This window comes from Nilaparvata lugens, chromosome 8, assembly GCF_014356525.2.
Source record: "Nilaparvata lugens isolate BPH chromosome 8, ASM1435652v1, whole genome shotgun sequence".
In the NCBI taxonomy this organism is placed as follows: domain Eukaryota; kingdom Metazoa; phylum Arthropoda; class Insecta; order Hemiptera; family Delphacidae; genus Nilaparvata; species Nilaparvata lugens.
In genome coordinates, this window is record NC_052511.1 from 51,759,389 (window position 1) to 51,782,463 (window position 23,075).

Consider the following 23,075-nt stretch of genomic DNA (forward strand, 5'->3'; position numbering starts at 1 on the left):
GAAGCTCGGTGCCCCGATTTTAGTTTAAACTGGCACTGAGCAAACGGCACTTGATGGTACCATAGAGAGACTACATTATTTATTGGAGTTTTTTCAGTTATCACATGATAGTTTGACACATGGTGAGACCGGACTACCCAATTATAATATGGTGGTAGAATGGGACTGTCTGCGCAGTCTGTCTAGTCGGCGCATGATTTTCAAACTCGAATAGGAAACTTGAATGTGATACAGCAGTGACAGTTTCAAACCAAAATCCATTTTGAATCTTGAAATATATCCTGGAACATCTGGATTGTTGTATAAATTAGAATTGAAACAGTTTTGGGCTTTAGCCTGTGGCCCTTCTCTAGATGTTGTTGTATAATTCGGAATGATTGAATAAATATATTTTCTGGGTGAGCCAGTACTGTATTCGTAATTAAATACGTTGCATTTTTAAATAATTTGAATCAATATGTAAATAATCTATAGTGAGGTTAACGTTATAATGGCAGTGTTTGATTAGCAATGGTTTTGCTATCCTAGTCTATCATTCAACAAAGCGGATAGTGCTATCTCTTTCTCGCTTTGCTCTGTTGCCAGATCGTCTTTTAACAATGCAGAATTAATAATTAACTACGGTAACAAAATATTACATCTCAATTATGAAATTATTGAGAAATATAATTTCTTGCTCAATAAAATATAATTGATCATTTTAAAGGAGAATGAACAGTTAATATTACATCAATAAACCTGTATGAGCTACAGTCTATAGAAGGCATTGACAAGACAGAGGATCTGCAAAGTTTTGGTTCCATCTTTCTCCACTGGCATTCATTCATTCATTTATTCATAGAACAATAGATACAATGCAGGTAAAAACAACAGGCATTCGCCCAAAACTGATTTAAACCTCAATTTGGATTACACAGTCTAGAGGTTATGTAAATGATAACTTAATTCACACACTATTTTGAGTCCAAAAAAATGTTTGTACTACAATAATTTTGAATTTATCAGATTAATTAATTCCAAAATACTAATCCAAACAAAAATCTTTCTTCACAATCACAAAAAATATTAGAAATTTCACTCAAATCCACGAATTATAACGTGGACCTGACTATAGGACGTTTCTTCAAGAATGCTTACCTGTAGTTTCCAACCGCGTTTCTCAGCACCGGGGCTTGTGCTTCCATTGTGGTGCAGAGCTATGGCGGGCAGAGGCGAACGCGACAGCTGGAAGTCCGGATTGGAGTAGAGGAAGCGATCAATCGGCAAGCCAGCTGGCATCCCTGTTCCATTAGCCAATCGGACAGCAGCTGGCTGTGTGAGGATGCGAGCTAGTCTACTGCTGCCGCCGCTGCTATCCTGTGGCGAGGGGGAGCGCTGTCGATACGGGGGACGGAAGAAGACGGAGGATTTCGAGAGGTTCACCGCGCCACAATCATCCGAATCTGACCGTTGCGGGGAGCTGGAGGGTGAAGACGATGTCGATTTCTTCGTGGAGAGGTCTAGGGGTTGTTCGGACGCGGACATCGGTAGGGAATCATTGGAGAAGGTTCCAGGGAGCTGGAACACCCCTGGAAGTGGGACATAGGGGACATGTACTAATCTCCCCTCCCTGCGATCTCGAGCTCTGTTGTTCTGGAACCAAACCTGGACAACCCTCACTGGAAACCCAACTTTCTCCGCAATCCTGGACAGTTCTTCCCTTTTGGGACGGGGGTTCATGGCGTAGTGCGACTTCAACACCGCCAACTGTTCCTCAGCAATCTGCGACCTCACCCGCACCTTCCTCCCGTCCTGATCCGTGGTATCCCCGTCCTCATCCTCAGTCATCACCAGTTCCCTGTAGCCTCTGGCCTCGTCCTCACTTCCACTATGCATGGAACCACCGTTCACTTCATTCTTTGACGACATGGCATCCTCCAGTTTCGCTGCTAACCCTTCACTCTTCTCATCCTCGCTGCTACAGAGGTAGCGTTCGTGTTGATGAAGTTCAATCCCTGAGGAAAATGTTTTCCTGCAGTATCTGCATGAGTAGTTCTCGACTTCGTCGATAGGTGGCGTGGGTGCGCCACTCACCACACTGTTACAACCCGAACTACAAGAGCCTGAAGACAACTTCTGCATGTTCACTGCCAACAGCTGTTTAGTCACTGTCGCATTCACCGTCTCCAAAATCCTCTTCACAGCCTCCAAATCTCCGCTGTTACTGTTCACACCTGGAGAACTGTTACTCCCCCTCTCGGTGATCGTTGTTGAGGGTTTCGTCACCTCCTCCTCATCATCCTCCTCCTCTTGTTTGATCTCCTGCTTCACATACACCTCCCCGTTCTTGTCGATCTTCTCGTTCCCGGGAGAGAGCTGCTCATCCTCAGTGACCTCCGTGATCTTGATGGAGTCGTTGTTGTTAGAAGGAGGCTGGGGGTTGGTGGTGAGTTGTTCTAGCAGATGACTGAGTGACGCGGGGAAGTTGTAGGGAGTGTTTTGTGCGGAGTTGAGGTGTAAACCGTGCGAGAAAAACGGGTGAAGGAACGATGCCGGATGTCCGGGTGGAGCTGCGGTGGGAGGGAGGGGGAAGTTCTGTAGGAACGCCGCTGAAGTATCACTGTATTTCGGATTGTAGAGAGGTGTGATATTGTTGTTGATTCCGGTCATCATCTTGGGACGCTTCATTGGTTGCGGTCCGGGAGTGTCGTTCCGGTAGACCGACAGCTGACCGCCGGAGTTTGCGTTCTGCTGCTTCATTGCCAGATCGTTGCGGTTGTTGCCACGCTGGCTCACCTTCAAATTCATGACTAAGCACTTTTTCGAGGTCATGTGACTCGAGTAGGAGCCGGAGTGCGAGAAGCGTTTTCCGCAGTTGGCGCATTCGAACGGTTTTTCACCGCTGTGGATTCTGATGTGTTCCTAGAAACGAAAAATATAAAATAAATTTAATAAAACATTGAAAAGAGAGAAAAGTACTGGTATTGGTAGAAGAAGAACACAGATTTGGGATAAATAAGTGGACATGTGAACACTAGATAATGAGATAATCTAATAATAATAATGATAATAATAATAATAATAATAATAATAATAATAATCCAAAATCATTAACCAAACTCACGCGTGCATTGTTCCATTCATGACGTTTAGACAAAAAAAAACTGAGTAGAAAGCGTGCACTCCTGTTCATGCTGATCGGAAAATCAATGTTAGTGTTTAAGTCAATGATGCATTGTGAATGGATAAAGATGAATAAAAATCGAAAAATTTCATGTATTTAAATAGGTGGTATACAATATATATCTAATATACAATATAATGAAAGTATCTTTCATTGTATTACCATTTATTTTTCATTTCTTACATGTTCAATTTGTTGGTAAATAGTAGTGAAGACTGATTTGGGCGTAATGCCTGTAGTCTTCCTTGAAATTGTAAATAAATAAATAACATGATGTGATAATAAGTGATAATACTTGTGTGGTAGGTTCCAAACATGCTGGAGTTTCACATCATTCGTAAAGCCACGTTTACACCAGAATTTTCAACATAGATTCCAATAAATGGCAATCTGTTGTAAATTTTTCAAAAAGCACAGTAGCCTATTTAACATTAAACTTGTTCTTCCACAGATAAAAATACATTTTTTTAGAAAACTATTTTTGTGAACAACATTTTGCTGACAACTGTGGTGTGAACATGGCTCAAAGTTCTTTTCAAACCAACTTCCAATTTCAATTAGAAAACTTTTATTCTTTTCATTTTTATCTTTCACGTGTGTACTCATCATACAATCTCACAACATAAAAATGTTGTGATTCACAAAACAAAACTCCATGAACGTCTCTGGTTATGAATTATTCAATAAATATTTCATTATAAATTGAAATGACATGCACTTACACGAAGAAATGATAAATCAATCCAAATCAGGCACAGCGACAAGACGATCACTTTGAAGCTGAGAAGATTGACAAGCACACTGGCAAAACACAAACATGCACAAGCAAAATGAAAAACTGAAAAATAAAATGCAAGCAGAAATAATATCGAAATGGGGAAACAAAACTGAGAATAGTTGTTATCCGTTGCAGAATTAATTGGTTGATTAATTGTGTTTTGTGAGACAGTGCTGTAACACCACTCTATGGGAATGAAGAGTGAATTCCAATAGTGCAATCCGATGAAATGCGAATGAATTATCAGATTTTAAGATTGTTTTTAAGTTCAGTTTTGGAGTTTAAAAATACCTTAAGGTGATGCTTGAATTTGAAGGCCTTCTCACATTCTGGACACTTGAATTTGCGAAGGTTTGCACTTTCATCATGGCTTATCATGTGCCTTTGAAGTCTGTACACATTGGCGAATGTTTTGTTGCAAACTTTGCATGACTGAAACAAAAGAAAAGATATAAATTTTAGAAGAATTCCACAAAAATATGTATTTGCATAAGAATATTACAATAAAAGGAGCAATTTACAATTTATAATAGAAGGTCTTTCTGTAGGGTCTATCTATATTATTATTTATTCCAAAACAAAATTGACACTACTGCAATTGTATTGTTAGTCTAAATTGTATTGGATTGAAGAAGGAGCAGGGTTGAGAAGAAGAAGAAGAATTCCTTTCCCCAAATCTTCACCCCTTTGATAAACGCGTACCTAAGAAAAAATGTCCCATTTCAGTATTTCAGAAGTTTTATGTTAATGAATCTTGTTCTCTACGGTACTGATTCCTAATTCCATTGACATTGATACAAATAACTGTATACATAGAGATGTGAGCACAAATGAATTGAAATTCTTTTCCCCAAATCATCACCCTTTTGTTAAACGCGTACCCTAAGAAAAAATGTCCCATTTCAGTATTCCAGAAGTTTTGGGTTAATGGATCTTGTTTACTACGGTTATGATTCCTAAATCCATTGACATTGATACGAATAACTGTATAGATAAAGATGCGGATACAAATAAATTGAGACTGGACAAGTGGATAAAATACATTAATAGATGATTTGAAAAGGTAAGCCTGAAACTAAGAACACCACTATGAATTACAGAATTATTGCAGGAAAATATTCAAGTTGAATTCGAACAAACAGTGTTTAATCAAGGAACAAAGGAAACGACACAATGAAGATAATTAAATTTCAAACAATTTCCCTTACCAGCTGATACGAAATTGTAATAATTAACTATATAGGAATAGCAGCACCAGTTATCTTTGGCCATGTGTCCAAAGATAATTGAGAAAGTAATGATAATTGATAATACTTGGGCCTAACATAAGGCGTGAAGTGATAATTATTATGAACGGAAGTATTTCTACTAACAAAAATTTAGATAAAACTGGCTGAGTTTCCTGTTACATACAAGTGTGAAATACGTTCACCTCGTTTTTAGAATAACAGGACATTTTTATTGGGACAAAAAGGATGGAAAATATTATTTTTTAATCAATAGTTGGATAATTGATGTAATATTGTATTAGAGTTCCAACAAAAGTTATCCTTACACGTGTTGCAAAGTCTCAAATAAGATGTTTAAAGGTGCGTACAGATTTACGCGCCGCGAACATAATCAATTCACTTTTAATCAGCTGATGCCAAGCTTTTTATATCTGTATTTTACCGTTTCTGTAAAAATACAGATATAGTCAGCTGATTAAAAGTGAATTGCTCATGTTCGCGGCGCGTATATCTGTTCGCACCTTAATATATGATTGGGAAAAATTAGCACAGTTTAATTGAATTGATTTAATATTGGATAATTGGAGTTCCAACAAAATTTATCATAACACATGTTGCAAAGTCTCAAATGAGATGTTTAATATATGATAGGGAAAAATGAGCACAGTTTCATTGAATTGACCGAATTGATATAATATTGGATAATTCCAACAAAAGTTATCCTTACACGTATTGCAAAGTCTCAAATGAGATGTTTGTTATATGATAGGGAAAAATGAGCTCAGTTTCATTCAAATCCAAATAGTGCAATTTTAAGGTCTGTCTAGACGAAAATCACTCTTCGAATTTCCATTTAACTGTTCTTCCAGTTGTCAATATTCTCAGTAGCAGAAGTCTTCAGGATGGTTGACAGTATTTAATTGAGAATTCAGTTTGATATTTAAAATTTCAAGGTGGTAGCATAAATAGTCCAATTGATTAGTATTCTCTCCTAGTACTACTATAAATATTATCAATCTTTCAAAAAAATGATGAATTCAGGGCTACTTTCTTTTATTTATAAAATAGTACCCTTAAAAATTGATAAAATAATAGTTATAATTTGTATGCTTAATCTATTATTCTATTAATTTCCAAGGGGTACTGTAATTCTATTTTATAAATAGTCTTTCGAATACTTCTAAATCTGAAAGGATTTATTCTGTGTGCAGCATTCAATTTGGAACTTACGTTCAATAATCATTATTTCAAGGTGGTAGTATAAATAAATAGACTGATAAGTATTTTCTTCTATAATGAGGTCCACGTTATAATGGCAGTCTTTAATTAGCTATGGCATTGCTATCCTTGTCTATCATTCAACAAAGCAAATAGCGCTATCTCTATCTCGCTTTGTTCTGTTGCTTTGATCGTCCTTTAACAATGTAGAATTAATAATTAATTCACAAAATATCTCATCTTAGTTATGTAAATTCATTATGAAACTATTGAAAAATACAATTTATTGCTTAATAAAACATGATTGATTATTATAAACGAGAATGAACAGTTAATATTACATCAATAAACCTGTATCAGCTACCGTCTATAGAAGGCCTTCTCTGTCTACAAGACAGAGGTTCGGCAACGTTTTTCTCCTATCTTTCTCCACTGTCATTATAACGTGGACCTCACTATAGATTAGCGAACGTAGATGGTGCATATGGGGTAATAGGGCACAGATTATTTAAGAGATTCTATTTTTCTATGCTTGAAATCTACGATTTCTTTAACCATAACAATCGAATGTAGTAGAGGAGTGAGCAAAATTCGAAAACCTATCAGGAGCTTTTGAAAAACAGGAATCAAATAATAGTTCAAATTAACTATTATTATTAAATAATTTAACTATATTAAATAGTATATTAAACAATATACTATTATTAATAAACTATTATTCAATAATTGTTTAAATTAACTATTATTAACTACTATTAAATAAAAGTTTTATTCTATATGCGAAATGATCTTGATTATTATACAAAATGAACCCAAATTGAGTCAAACTTGCCCAAGTTCATTTATCCCACGGAGCTTACTACCAGTAATATTTCTGAGACAACTGCTACAAAACTTCTAAACCGTAGTAATTACTACAAAATCCTCCTTCCTGCAGCTTACTCCAGCTTCAACAACCTGTCACATCTTTCCGACAAAGGTTGCTCCTTGAATTCCTGATCCTCCCAAGTTCCTGAAGAAGACAAAGTCAACAAAAAGTCGCTCCAGATGTCTCTCTTCTATCTATCTCTCTCTATCCCTCTATCACTCCATATGTCTCTCTCTATCCATCCTGGAGGTGGCGAGATCTTTCTTACGTCATCATTTGAGGCTCCACATCTTCTCCAAACACCTGTTCCCATATTATAAACATCCTTCCCCCATACTTCGACCAACTTTCTTACATCTTTCTTCATATTCTCTCTCTTCCATCTTTCTCTTTCTCTCAAGTCTCTGAAATCACTATCTTTCTTACATATTCCCTCTATCTCTTCCAATATTCTTCTCTCTCTCCCTCAGTTCTCTGTCATCACATGCGTTCTTGTATCCTGTAACTTTCTCAAAGTCGTCTTGTCTTCGTTTTCACCTTCATCACAGCCTTTCTCTCCCGTCATCACAATCTATTCCTCCCTCAGTATCTTTCTCTCTGTTCCTTACTTATCCTCCCCCTATTTTCTCTTCCTCACTCTCTCTCTCTCTCTCACACACTCCAGTCATGTATTCATGGGATGGATATTATTTTATATCCTTTTCAGAGAGAGTCTACAATTATTTATTGAAACATCGCCGATTTATGTAGTTACAAAACAATATTATATTATAGTACATTCAATCTTCAAAAACACTTCGCTTGAATGGGCTACTTTTTACAAACTAGTAGTTCTGTGAACAGTAGACCTCACGCAGTATTCTCATCCACAAGTACCTGATTGAAACTATAGACCTTATGGAAATACAGCAATAGACTGGCTTCTCCACACATCTGTGTAATCACTTGTCAGCTGATTTATGATGAATAATTCTATGAGTTAGTCTGATTTTTACTCTAATAATGACGTATGAAGGAGGCTCCTTTTTCCTTTTATATTATCCTTGAAATGCAAAATTTCCAAAAACCTTGTATATACATCGACGCGCAATTAAAAAAGGAATATACCTGTCAAATTTCATGAGAATCTATTATCGCGTTTCGCCGTAAATGCGCAACATATAAACATTTAAACATTAAGAGAAATGCCGAACCGTCGACTTGAATCTTAGACCTCACTTCGCTCAGTCAATTAATAACTTTACAAATTAATAAGAACAATATGAAAACTTGTAGTACCCTTTATTATTTAAAATATTACAACGAATAGTTTCGACTATAACTTAGGTAATTTTCAACATTTCAACTTGAAAATGACCCAAGCTATGGTCGAAACTAGTCTTTTAATATTTTAAATAATAAAGGGCACTACAAGTTTTCATATTGTTCTTATTAATTCAATCTTCACTTTGAATAATTTTCATAACTTTGAACAATTCGTTGATTTTGTCTTTGAAGTTATACTCTCATTTAGGACCAAATTAACTAAAACTTAAACTTGGTTTGAGCGTCAGTTGAACAAAAAATCATATACAAAACCAATTCAAAATCATCTCAATGATTGTTCTTCCTCTCTCTTCCTCTGTCATCATACGCCATCTTGTATCCTGTTCCATTCCAAGCCGTTATCTTTTTGTTCTTACCTAACCATTACCAAACTCACCACTTCATCTGTGACCATATCCTTCTCTCACTCACTCCACCACTCTTCCACCATCTCTTTCTTTCTCACTCAATTTATTTCTCTCTCTTTCCTTTTTGAAACACGCCTCCTGTACCTTCTTCAAAGTCAAGACTACTATGGTCTTACCTTCGTCTCCACACCTCTTTCCTCCAATAGATAACCAACCATCTCTCACTCAAGTTTTTCTTTCTCATGCTGTCTTACGCTTCCTCTCTCTTCCTATCTCTCTCTCTCTCTCTCTCTCTCTCTCTCTCTCTCTCTTTATCTATCTCCTCTCTCTTCCAATAGATAACCAACAATCTCTCACTCAAGTTTTTCTTTCTCATGCTGTCTTACGCTTCCTTTCTCTTCCTATCCCTCTCTCTCTCTCTCTCTATCATTCCAACAATTTCTTCTCGATTGAGTAGTGTGGGAACGCGTCTTGTCACAAATCATCTTTTTTTTTTGTCAAGTCTCTATGGTCGTCCTGCTTACACCTCTGTACCTTCATTAATCATATTTTTGTTTTCTTTTCTTTCAAGCCATATCTTCTTCACCAAACACCAGTCTCCTATCATGTTATGTACTCATAGTAGTAAGCTCAAAACATAACTTACCATTATTTTTATCATTAAGCGATTTCTCACATAAAATGCACGTTTCTCCTTCAATCTATCCTAACCTTTCCCTTCCTATCTCTTTTTAATACCGCTTTCCAATCTTTTACCATCTTGCATCTTTTTCCTACTTAAAAGTGAATCGGTTCCCTCAATTTCCTTCAATTTTTAACCTCAACGCATTCAATATATTATTTCCTATCAGGGAACTTGATTCTTTCTACCCCAATCTCGAGCTATTTCTTTCTTTTATCAACAGTTAATTCTCAACACTCTTTCTATTTTCTCGCTTCCTGTTTGATCAGCACTCAATCCACATTATCAGTTCCTTTTTTCCAATATTTCTTTCAATTTTCTTACAACTTACTTCTTCTCTAAGTCCACATTCTCCTAGAAAGGATAATACATGAACCTCTATGAGGCATCCTCTTCAGAAGCTCATCATCTCTTTTTATCTTGTTTTGTTGTTCGTTTTTCCTTCCTCATCTATATCTAATTTTTCTCTATTTCTTCTTATTCTTCTTCTTTTGATCTTCTCCTCGTTATTCTTCTTCTTTTGATCTTCTCATCGTTATTCTTCTTCTTCTTCTTCTTCTTCTTCTTCTTCTTCTTCTTCTTCTTCTTCTTCTTCTCTTCTTCTTCTTCTTCTTCTTCTTCTTCTGCTTCTTGTTTCTTCTTCTGCTTCTTGTTTCTTCTTCTGCTTCTTGTTCCCTCTTCTCGTTTTCCTCCTACTTATCCTTTCCACTTCGACTCCTACTTCTACTTCTACTCCTTCTTCTTCTTCTACTCTCGTTCTCCTCCTTCTTCTTCTTCTTCTTCCAGCTTCTGCTGCTTCATTTTATTCTTCTTCTTTTCTTTTCTCTCCTCCTCGTTCTCCTCCTTCTTCTCCTTCCACTTCTACTTTTACTTCTTCTTCTCCTTCCATTTCTCCTTATTCTTCTTCTTCTTCTCCTGCTTCTTGTTCCCTCTCCTCGTTCTCCTCATCCTTCTCCTTCCACTTCTACTTCAACTTCTTCTTCTCCTTCCATTTCTCCTTCTCCTTCTTCTTCTTCTCCCTCTCACTATATGATTATTATCTATATGATTATACATATACTATATGATTATACATTATACTATATGATTATGACAATATGATTATTATCTATAGTTATTATATTACAAACTGCCTTTTCATATCATATACAGTTCAATAATTATTTTCTCAGTCTATATTATGTAAATTCATCTATAATTTTGCTGTATTGTAAGCTATTGTATATAAGTGTATAAGCCAGTATATATTGTAATCTACATAAATAAAGTACTCAATCAATCAATCAATCAATCACTTCTTTCACATCTTCACATCATCCTGTCATCTTCCCACTCCTCCTCCAAAACACACCTACCATATTCTTCCCCCCCCCCTCTGTCAACAGCTTAAACCCTCACCAATCCTCTTGAAATCTCCCCTCTCACTCACACCCCCCCTCCAGAGGAGCTACCCGCCCCACTCCTCGGCTTATTGTTCCTTGTTGCATAATAAACGACGCTTTCTTTACTTGCTCAACGCAGTACCGTAATTACTTTTAGGTAAAATATTATTTATGAATATTCATAAACTGAAAAAGACTTCTTCTTCCTTCCTTCACTTGCATCTCATTTCAGAGTAGGTGCGCTTTTCTTTATCTTCTTCCACTCTCTTCTTCACACCCTCCTCCTATTTTCTTTCCCTCTTCAATCTTCATATCGACAGTCTCTGATTTCCTCTCATATTTCCATCTTTGTCCCCTTTTCCACTACTCTTCAACTTCATTTTTTAACAGTTGTCATCTTCATTTCTCATCTTCCCCTCCATCGGCTCCAGAAATCCTCAAATTAGTAAATTTTTTTTCTAATTCAGATCTTTTCATATTCCTTACCCATAATTTCTACTCTTGAGAAGGGTCTCTAACAATAATTTCCACCATTATTATCAGATAAGAAACTCTGAAAATTGAGAGATGATATAGATCAAAAGTGATCATCTAATCATTCCAAAGCCGCATACAGACTTAAGCACCACGAACACACACATTTAGCTTTTCATCAGATGAAGCTACACTTATTATATCTGTATTTGTATAGAAACAGTAAGATACAGATAATATAATGAGCATAGTATCGGCTGATGAAAAGCAAAAAGCGCGTGTTAGTGACGTGTAAGTCTGTACACACCTTAATAGATTTCTAATAACATTCTAAGGCTAGGCACACACCAGTTAGTCAAGACAAGACAAGACATGATCAGACACGTTTAGTCACAATACTTCACACAGTTGCTTATGACGCAACTCACACTGATTAGTCATTGCAATTATTCATGTCTTGATAAGTAACAATGTGCAGTATTATGACTGAACGTGTCTGATCATGTCTTGTCTTGTCTTGACTAACTGGTGTGTGCCTAGCCTTATATAGTTCATTCCAATTATGTATTATTATTACAGGGCATCCAACATACTATCTAGGTGGTAAATTTAATCTGATTATAAATTTATAATTTATAATTGAATTAATGATACAATATCATTCTGAACTATGAATGAAATCCTGATTCGAACCAACATTTTTTCCCCAATTCAAATAATTCAACAGTTATATGCTGAGCAATGCTGTATAGTGAATGTACTCTACTTAAATAAATCAATCTCGTTTACGGTAGCCAATTGGGGAGGATAAGAAAACCGTAGTTTCTTATGAGGTTTCAACACATTTATTTCACTCAAATTTAATTAGGCTAATTCAATAAATTCGTGAGTTTATCTGAGTATTGAAGAGTGTAAATTGTATTTTGAAAAGTGAAAGTGACATAACCAACATTTTGATTTGGACAGTATAGTATAAATTGGAAATGGGACAGTTTTGGGCATGAGCCTGTTGTGCCTTTCCTCATGTTAAGTATTTGTACACAATGTAAATGAATAACTAAATAACTAAAGTAGCAGAGTAGGTCATAAAATTATCATTCATTTCGCAAGTCATCCCATTTCAATCGTGCTATTTGAAGTATCGTCCCCAACATCATTCCCTTGTATACTGTTTTAGCACCACTTCCAGAAAATATCGTTGCAATCAATTGAAACGCAAACACCAAACATAGAAATGGCCGATTGCCAGCTTTCTATTTCACGTGGAGACCATAATATTCATTCCTTTTCCAGAATGTTGTTCCTGAAATGTCACATCAAATCGCTGCAACATGTTGCAACTAAATGTTGCAACATCCAAATGCAGTACCCCACTAATTCTAAATGCAGTCCCATAACAATAATAATTTCCAAGACGGGGACGCACACACTATTTCTTCTATTTCGAGTGTCCTGCTTTTAGCTTTCGCTCCAGCTAGTAGTTCTAATTTCTGCCGATGGCAGCGCCATTATCGGCGATAATTTTGTCAACTTCCCTGAAAATTGCATACAGTTTGAAAATAGACATTTCTGCGGTCAGATGCTAATTCACCGTGACTGACAAATTTGCAAAACAACCGTTGAGGCTTACAACAATGTTGCCCCTCACTACAAAACGAAAACAACAACAACAATTTTCTAAACAACTAAATTTTGTCGTGTACTGAGAAGCGTGGTCACATTAGAATGTATGCCACTAATAAATGAATCTATCAATAGTATTCTCGCCATTCGAACTCTATAGCAGATCGTAAAAACGTAGGCAACGTCGACTGTGGAAATTGATGGTCGATTCTCTGCATTTCTTGGAGTAGATTATCCCAGAATATGTTCAATTATTGCCGGGGTAAATTAGGACTTACAACAGTGATCATCAAGTCTTTATATAAGTATGAGCTGAGATGCTGGGATCCCGAAATAGTTTCAATAACACGGAAAAATCTGCAGTTTAATCCGAATTAAAACTCATAAAGAACCTGACATTTTTGTGCAATTCTATGATTCAAACTTAGATTCGTTTGATTCGTAGTAATTCTACGTCGTTCAACAAAGAGAATACAACTGATATACTATCTACGTTTGAACGGATATTCGTTTTATCCCGGGATATAACTCATTACATTAATAAGATCATATTTTACAAGTAAACCTATAGTCAGGTCCACGTTATAAAGGCAATGTTAGCAATGGTATTGCTATCCTTGTCTATCATCCAACAAATCGGAAAGCGCTATCTCTTTCTCGCTTTGCTCTGTTGCCTGATCGTCTTGTAGAAATGTAGAATTAATATTTAATTAACAAAATATTTCATCTTTATTATGAAATTATTGAAGAAATATAATTTTTTGCTTGATAAAAAATTAACAAAATATTTCATCTTAATTTTGAAATTATTAAAAAAATTAATTCTTGCTTGATAAAATATAATTTATTATATTTTCTCATTCAGTAAAGTACAGTAAATAATAATTTATTATTTCAAACGAGAATGAACAGTTAATATTACATCAATATACCTGTATCAGCTAACGTCTATTGAAGGCATTGACAGGACAGAGGATCGACAAAGTTGTTCTCCTATTACTTGTTGTACTGCCATTATAACGTGGACCTCACTATAGTTTAGCGATAGTGGATGGTGCATATGGGGCAATAGCACTCAGATTAATTATTAGGAGATTCTATTTTTCTATGCTTGAAATCTTCGATTTCTTCAATCGAATGTAGTAGAGGAGTGAACGAAATTCAAAAACCTGTCAGGAGCTTTTGAAAAACAGGATTGAAATAATAGTTTTTTCAGAATTTCAATAATGATAAATTCGGAAACAGCCAGGAGTTATTGAAAGTAACCGACAAACTGGGACGAAAATAGGGGTTATTGAAAGCAACCGACAAACTGTGACGAAAATAGGGGTTATTGAAAGCAACCGACAAACTGGGACGAAAATAGGGGTTATTGAAAGCAACCGACAAACTGGGACATAAAAAGTTGTTCAATTTGAAATTACAAGCGAAAATCTCATGAGGTTCAATGAGTAAATAATATTTTAAAAATCGAACTACTAAACTATTTCCAACCGGAAACGTTCAACTATTACACCGCAATAATTTCAGACACACAAATCATCCAGTGCAACTTTTCTATATTTAAAACACCGCTAAAATGTCTAGACTCGTTCTCGTTACCATACGTTTTGCAGCAATACAAAATACAAATTAACAGTGCACCGTAATAATGTATCGCTTCGCTACGCTACTGACGTGAGTGAGTTTTACTGTAGAACAAGTTTTACTGTTGAATAAATGCAGTAGGCTAGCCAATTCAGTAAAAGTACGGTGCTAAAAGTTTGAACTGTGCTCAACTGTTTACTCTCAGCATTTCCACTATGGGATTCTATTTTTTATCTGAACTGGTCACAATATACAATCTGTTTCTCTATCACACACATACTGTACATTATCTAGCTTTCTCCTTTGGTGAATGTATCATCTTTTATTTTTATAGATCTCATCACCATAACAAAATTCTAATTTTCCTCCACCTACTGTCTAAAGTACTTACTTTACTCCCTGAAACCTAATACTAAAGTGTCACATTTTCGCTCTCGGTAGTAAAAAACAGAATAACTCCCTAGGGAGTATAGTGACTCCATTTAAATAACATGGGGAGCATCTCTATTTTGAAACTTACATTGTAATAGGTTAGAAGGTCTAAGCTCAGATGAGAAAGCATAATAGAGGTGTCTGTCATTGAGTCAACTGAATTCAATACCACAACCAGAGATTTGATTAACTCATGAAATATATGTTTGTATGATAATTATTATATTCCTCATATTAGTAGACGATACAAATTTATACAATTTTTAAAATATTTTTTTCCATTCAAAATACCAGCCAACAAATATTTTTGATCTGCAATTCAAATCTGAACCGCGTGATCTGGAGTCAGCCATTTTTGGTAGCTGCTCAGCTGATATAATTGTTACAACTTTTGCCGATAGATAGCGCAATCGGCAGTGCCAATCAGACGACCGGTTTCTAGGTTTTAAATTTAGGTTATGTTGTTAGGAATCATTGTCACCAATATGTAAGTTATTAGAATGATTTTATTTGCAGTTTCTATAAAAAAATGTAGATGGAGGAAAAATGGTGTGTACATCACGAGCGAAAAATACTTTTTCTCCCTCAGGAAAATTGCTGCCCTCGGCTTCGCCTCGGGCTTCAAACTTTTTCCCACAGGGAGAAAAAGTCGTACTTTTCACTCTAGATGTACAAATAACTATTTCAATGATTCTCGATACTTAAAATCTACCCTTCAATTAATTCTTCATTCTTTTATTGATTCATACAACAAGTACATCATCAAAAATGATAGGGAGAGAAAGAATAAGGTAACCTTGTGATTTTCCTCTCCCAAATTTAGATAAGGTTACACATAGTCCGAAATAGGTTAAGTCACTATTTGTTCACTTCACTCTTTTTAAAGTCAGTAAGAAATAGTAGAAGCGGTCTTGTAGTTGTTCAATTCACCAAATTTTCAGTTCTTAATTATTTTCACCAAGTAGATTTTTGAATTTAGATGCTTTAAAACCAAACCTATCTACTCATTTCATTTTTATTTTATTCCATCTACTTTCAATTTTCATCCTTTCCATGTTATTCTATCCAATTTTAGTTCTCACATTATCATCTATCTCTCATTTTTATTCCCTCTCCTCATTGTTATTTCTTATCTCTCCTGTTTTCTCTTCTTCCACCTCCCATTCTATTTAGTGTTGTGTGGCAGGGAGGCCTAGAGTCCTAACTAGGTCCTAATAAAGACAAATAATCAATCAATCGATTCTCTCTCTTTATCATGTTTCTGCTTTCTCACCATTCTTCTTTCTAATCAATTCTCTCTCTTTATCATGTTTCTGCTTTTTCACCATTCTTCTTTCTATTCCTTCATCTATTCAAACTTCTGGCTCCTCTATCACACATTCTGAGACTCATTCCCTCTCTCACCTTTCCTCTTATTTTCCTTTCTCCTCTCTCTTCCTCGTTCTCCCACTGTCATCTTCCCATCCGACTCCAGCTGAGAAACAGACCAGTTAATGGCACCTGAGCAATTGAAAAACGAGACAGAAAAAATACAAAATGGAGAAATGAAGCCGAGACAAACATAGGAAGGAAAAAGACAGATAATGAAATCTCCAAACAGGCAGGAGGGAAGAAAAAAGGAAAAGAGGTGAGATGAGAATAATAAAAAGGCATCCAATAAAAGAAAGGGAAAGAAATGAGAAAGAAGAAGATGAAATGAGGAGTAGGGCAAGAGAGATATATTCTGTAATTTCGAAAAACGAGCAAAATGATAAAGAAAGAGACAAGTATACGGATAAAGGAGAAGAGCAAGGGAGAGATAAGATGAGATTCTCGAGAATCATCTAAACATTTCGGATTTACTTTGATGTTTACTTTCCTAGCTACATGGACAGACGACGTCGCCGTGGCATTAAAACGTAACGGCAGGTTTTATTGAACGCAATAAAACTTTGTATATCGCTCCATGTGACTTGCTCGAGAAATACACCAATAGCTGTTTGCAGGTCAGACGCGAATCAAAATTTCTCACACTTTTTACTTCGATTTCAAATCTAAACGTAAATATTTTATCGTTAAAGTTCAATGTTGAATTAAGATTCGAGCAAATTTACAAAGATCGAGGCCTACTTAACCAAGGCCAAGTAGTTAATGAAACTTGAAGACTATTTAAGATTATATAAATTGGAGGTCATGAAATAGATGATATAAATCAGAGGCCCTGAAATAGATGATATAAATAACAGGCTCTGAAATATATGATATGAATCTGAGGCCCTGAAATATATTATATAAATCAGAAGCCCTGAAATAGATTATATAAATAACAAATATATGATATGAATCTGAGGCCCTGAAATATATGATATAAATCAGAGGCCCTGAAATAGATGGTACAAATGAGAGGCCCTGAAATAGATTATATAAATCATAGGCCATGAAATAGATGATATAAATCTGAGGCCCTGAAATAGATGGTACAAATAAGAGGCCCTGAAATAGATTATAAAAATCAGAGGCCCTGAAATTAATCAGTTGCGACCTGAAAACTCTTGACACCAGACCTGAGCCAGCCAGGTCACTCGATATTATTATTATCCTTATCTTCATATCCATATTTATCTATTAGACATATTTCATAGCACAGGCATCATTATCTAAGAGAAGTTCTACATATAGTATATATATTATATATTGGAACTCTGTGTATAATATATATAGGCCACATCGATCTTGAACTACTGTCCATGTGTCCAACGCTCCTCGGGAACAGATTGTAATCTGATCGTTCATTTTAGCAGTAGTTGGATCACCCACACGAGAGAGCATTCTGTTTAATTTCGATGACATCAGGGGGAGACGAATCACTAACAGGGTTAGGGCCCATCTTACCTCCTCTTCCTTCTCCTACTCCTCCACCACATCATAACCCTACTCTCTCTCCACCTACTCCTTCTTCTCCTCCTCCCCAAGTAGCCCCAGGGTGGGCCAGGTGCCACCTCGCCAGTGTAGAAAGGGAGTCCCTCGGGGTTGATGTGCTTGAGCTCCCATATGGCGTACTATTCCTGGTGTGTGGAAGGCCTTTGCGAGATCATTTATTTGGCAGTCAGAGGAGAGACCCACTAAATCTTCAGTCCCGCCGGGACAAAGGCGAAGGTTATCAAGAAAGATGGCGTCGACGGTGTCATTTTTTCGCTCTCGTTTTTTAATCTCTCTCTCTGTCCTTCACAAACTTCCCTCTCAATCATACTTACTCTCTCATCAATTTTCCTCTATCTCTCTCTCTCACTCTCCCAATCTTATTCTCTCTCTCGCTTTTGCCGCCCTCACCTCGAATGTCCTTGAATAATAATCACTGTTATCGTTACACGTTATCATCATCCACCTCTCTCACCTCTTACCAGCGGTCTATCTTCCTCACCCCTATCTCACTCACCCTTATTTACCTCATTCATATCCTTCAGTTCTCTTGGAGTCCTGCTTTTGAGATATGACGATGGAGACCATGGTTAGGCTATGATATTAGATCATCGTTCTGGTATTTGCACAAGGAATGTGGGTGGTCAATATTTTGAATAAGGTGTATCAAGTGCAGATTAAGGGCTGGTTTCCGAGCTCGGGATTTAGCCAAGTTCTGGACTTTAAACAGCTGGAGTCAGAAAGTTGGCTTTCCAAAGGGCATAATCGCAGTTTTTATGATAATCTTCATTTTTTCATTTCTATAATTGAAAAAGATTTTCCTTGACGAAATTTTATAAACTTTATACTATTCTCTCTTTATTTTATTCTGTGTTCAATTATCTAGTTTTTGAAATTTAATTTAAACGTGGACTGCGGCTGCCCTATTTCGGAAAGCCAATTTTCTGACTCCAGCTTGTTTAAAGTCTAGAACTTGGCTAAATCCCGAGCTCGGAAACCGGCACTTAATGGTTATTAAGGGTACTCAATGGGTATTAATCCGGTACACAATGGTTATTGGTGAAAGGAAATGTAGAAGTAAGGGGAGAAGAAAAAGGATATAAGTGGGATAGGGAGAGGGAATAAGTATAACAGGAGGCGAGAATATTAATAAGATGAATTGGAGAAAAGAGAATATTGCAGATGAGGAATAAAGGAAAACTCCAGAAATGGAAGGGGTCTTTTAATACTGGTAAAGAGATTTTAATAATATTGATCAATCAATGAGCAAAACGGGATCAATTTCTTGGATTTTCCCAATTCCATGATATTATTTGAAGCTATTAATTTGATATTAATTTTGAAGCTAGTTTGAACTACTGTACTTCTAATAGAGTCAAGTAGAATTCTATGAACGTAAGTAAAATCATGTGACTCCAGTACGTATTTATCAATTTGATAAGCTTGTTGAAATACAACTCCTTCTTCTTGTTTGTTTTATTCCAATTTATATTCTCAGATTTTGATTTGGTGTAGAAATTGAAATGGACATAACCTATGTATAGTATTTGGACAATTTGAAACTAAATTAGGGAATTGAAAAAGTTTTGGGCAATAGAATAGCCTGTTTTTTTCTTTTCCGGTCCTTGTATCGTTTGTGCTAAGCTAATAAATACATAAATAAATAATAATAAATTCAAATCCATCTACTTTAATACATTTTCATCGATTTCATTGGAAACCTATTAATCCAAGTAAAAATACTCGTAGTATAGGTGTACAATCAAAGTTAGTAAATTCTGCTAATTTCAATACATATTCATCGTTTTGATAAGGTCGTTAGAATACAAATGTATCCACTCCAATACGATTCAATTGATTTTATTAGAATCCTATCAATCCATTAGGTAAACGAACTACAATCAACGTTCCAGACAGATTGAATCGTTCACTTCCAAATCAACACGCCACACAAACGTTCAATTCAACCGGGCCCCTTATCAATCAACTGATCGTGAGGACTACGCCATTTTGTTCCCAACTCCAAGTCGTTTTCAATTAACTATCAACTACTCACACGCCGCATGCCAACGGTCGTCAGGTTATTATTTATTCGTATCTGCCTTCAACTGGTCTGTCTGTACACACACACAGTCAGTTCTCTCATTGGAAAGATCAGGGGTGAAGTCGTTCCAAGCAATGAATAAGAAGGCCTCGTTGTTTTATCAGACACTATCGATATATCTATATGGACACACATTAATATACATGGGGAATCAAAAGGTCTCGTTCGTGTTAACCTTAATAACGAGGCGGGCCCGGTCATTATTAGTTGTTGTTGTTATATATGGGCGGGACGGTCTGGGACCAAGAAGAGAACCTTGTGTTACTCCATCATTGCTCGCCGTCACTGCTCTGCGTACTTGTATGCATAAAACGAGCAGCCAGTTACAGATTAATAAAAGCATGACCTGTAGAGTGACATCACCTAATAGACAGCTGCTGTTTCACCGAGCCAATACGCTACACAAGTCGTGGGAAAGAGTCAAATGCTTTTGTGAAGTCAAGGAGTATGAAGACAAGTATACAGGCCACGAGGAGTGGCGTTCTTTTTCTTCCTCATCTTCTCATCAAATTCATCTCCTTCTCCTGCATCTTCTTCCTCTTCTTCATCATCTTTTTCTCCTTCTTCCTCTTTCCCCTCTACTCTCTAATTTTTCATCTTATTGGACCCCTCCTGCGTTCCACTCTACACATGACATTAAAGAATACAAGTGTTCAAGTTTTGTTGTTGTATCAATAGAGTGAGCAAAGTATTTGAACCCTTTCGCCCTCGCTCCCTATTTTAATTACGGGATTTCTTTCTCCTTCTATCGGTTTTTTGATACTGTATAATACTCTCCCTCTCTTTCTCTCTCTCTCTTCTGTGACGCCAAACATCGCACCATTTTATTATTGTGAGCGACACTCACTTCTCAGAGCGGCTAGCTAATTATAGTAGATGCCACAAGTGTTGTGGTACAGACCTTTTTGGTACTTGACTGAATAATTAAGAGAGCTAAACAGTAATTAATGTTTCTGTCAATGAGGAAGATAGGAGTGAGGAGAATATGAGTAAAAATCAAGTGAGAAATTTGGTATGTTGGAAGTTAGAAGAGATGGTTGATAGAATATTTATGAGGAAAATATTTAGAATTCATATTGAGGAAGATGAGCGAATAACAGTTGTAGAATTAAGGAAAATCAGCACTATATTTCAGGTTACAGAAATAAATCATAAACAAGGAAAACTAAAAATTTATAGAAGACATGATAGACTGTGGTACATTAACAGTGAAAAAATCAGATGAGGTAAAAAGAGAGACCAAAGTCATGGAAAAATGACAAAATGGAGAAATCACCTAAATATAAATTGCTAGATGAGAATAGAAGTAGGAAAACGTATTGAAAAGGGGAAGGAGAAGAGATGGGAGAATTAACATGAGTGTATTGGAGAGAGAAGACGAAAAGGAGAGATAGGCCTATTGTCAGAAGAGAAAATATTGTTAACAAACATAATAAAGAGAGAGGATAGAATAGAATAGCTTTTATTGATTAATCAAAGAATATACATTACAAATTTAAAATATCAATCGATGTAAGCATTTAACCCTCGGTCAATGACCATCAGGGTAGGCCAAAATTCAATAAAGAGAGTCAATATACGTATGATTGATGATATTACAAAAAGTCGATAAAAAATGGAACAGTTGTAAGCCCGCTTGAATATGACGATTTGAAGAAGAAGACATGAGAATGAGAAAGATAAAGAAGAGGAAGAGAGAGAAAAGTAGTAAGACCAGTCCAATATGACGATTTGGAGAAGAAAAAGAGAAATGAGAATGAAAAACATAAAGAGGAAGAAGAATGAAATGAAAACGGTGAGGGAGTGTGTTCAACTGGTACAGAGAAAAGGAGTGAAAAAGAAAATTAGTGAAGAAACAGGAGTAGAGTAACTGAAGATAAGAAGTAGAGAAACAAGAAGAAGAAGAGGAAGGTTGATCGTGAAGTCTCCTCATGACTGGTCTTGTCATTAAAATTGTTTCCCACTGCAAGAGTAGAGAGAGAAACAGAAAGTGTAAGAGAGGGGAACACTTCGATTTCATTATCCCGATTAAGATAGGGGTCATCTGCATGAAACTTCTAAGAGACACAACTACACACATCTCTCTTAAAAATTAAGAGACTCACACGAAAACGCTGAACCACTCGTGTTGTTGAGCCTATTAATTTTTTCACCCATCTCTATTAATTCGAAAATAGGCTGCAAGCTAATTCTGTCAAGCAATTAGAGACCAAGTATAGCGGGCACTTCAGCCTACATTGCATTAACATTTTCTTAGAGATGTGTTTTGGAAATTGTTTGTTTGGACAGTATTCAGAGTGGTAGGCCACGAGTATGGAGAGTTTCAAATGCCATCTGAATATTTACTTCAGTTTGGGTCATTCAACCGAGCCAAAACTGAGAACGAAGCGGTACTCACAGCTGTTTCTCTCACTCTTTGTTACAGTGACTAACAATTAGAGTAATTAGGATCACGAATAAAAATTGTAAAACACTTCAAAGGATAATTTGCCCTCGACAACAGATACTGATCACAAAAGACTAGCAACATGGGGAAACTATACTACATAACTTAGTAGTTTCTAGTTTCCTATCGCAGATTAGTTATTCCATGCTGATAATTTTAACGTAAACAGATCATTCATTCAGATTAAGATTCATTAAGATTAATCTTAATTTCCTTTGTCAATCAACTTAAATACAGTTAATGAAAATACTGGGATTTTGTAAGAAATATAACTAATTTATTGTAAAATTACATACATGTTTCAACACTAATGGTGTCATCTTCAGTCTGAAGATTATGACACTGAAGATGATACCATTGGTGTTAAAACATGTATGCAATTTTACAATAAATTAGTTATATTTCTAACAACATCCCAGTGTTTCTATGATGGATAGATATCAATCTACATCTCACCAACAACAGTATCTGAAGTTAAATAGAGTTGTCTGTATTTTGTGGGATACACTCTACTGTTA

General features: G+C 36.1%; 1 protein-coding gene across 3 annotated transcripts in view; it reads right to left on the reverse strand.

Annotated features, from left to right (window-relative positions):
- Positions 1–23,075, reverse strand: part of LOC111047555 (zinc finger E-box-binding homeobox 2) — a 515,097-nt gene that overhangs the window by 10,157 nt on the left and 481,865 nt on the right. For all 3 annotated transcript variants that reach the window (XM_039435033.1, XM_039435032.1, XM_022333330.2), the window contains exons 3-4: positions 4,233–4,373; positions 1,138–2,901 (exon numbers count right to left, since the gene is read on the reverse strand). In XM_039435033.1, coding sequence (XP_039290967.1) covers positions 1,138–2,901; positions 4,233–4,373 — 1,905 coding nt within the window. The remainder of the gene's footprint in view (positions 1–1,137; positions 2,902–4,232; positions 4,374–23,075) is intronic.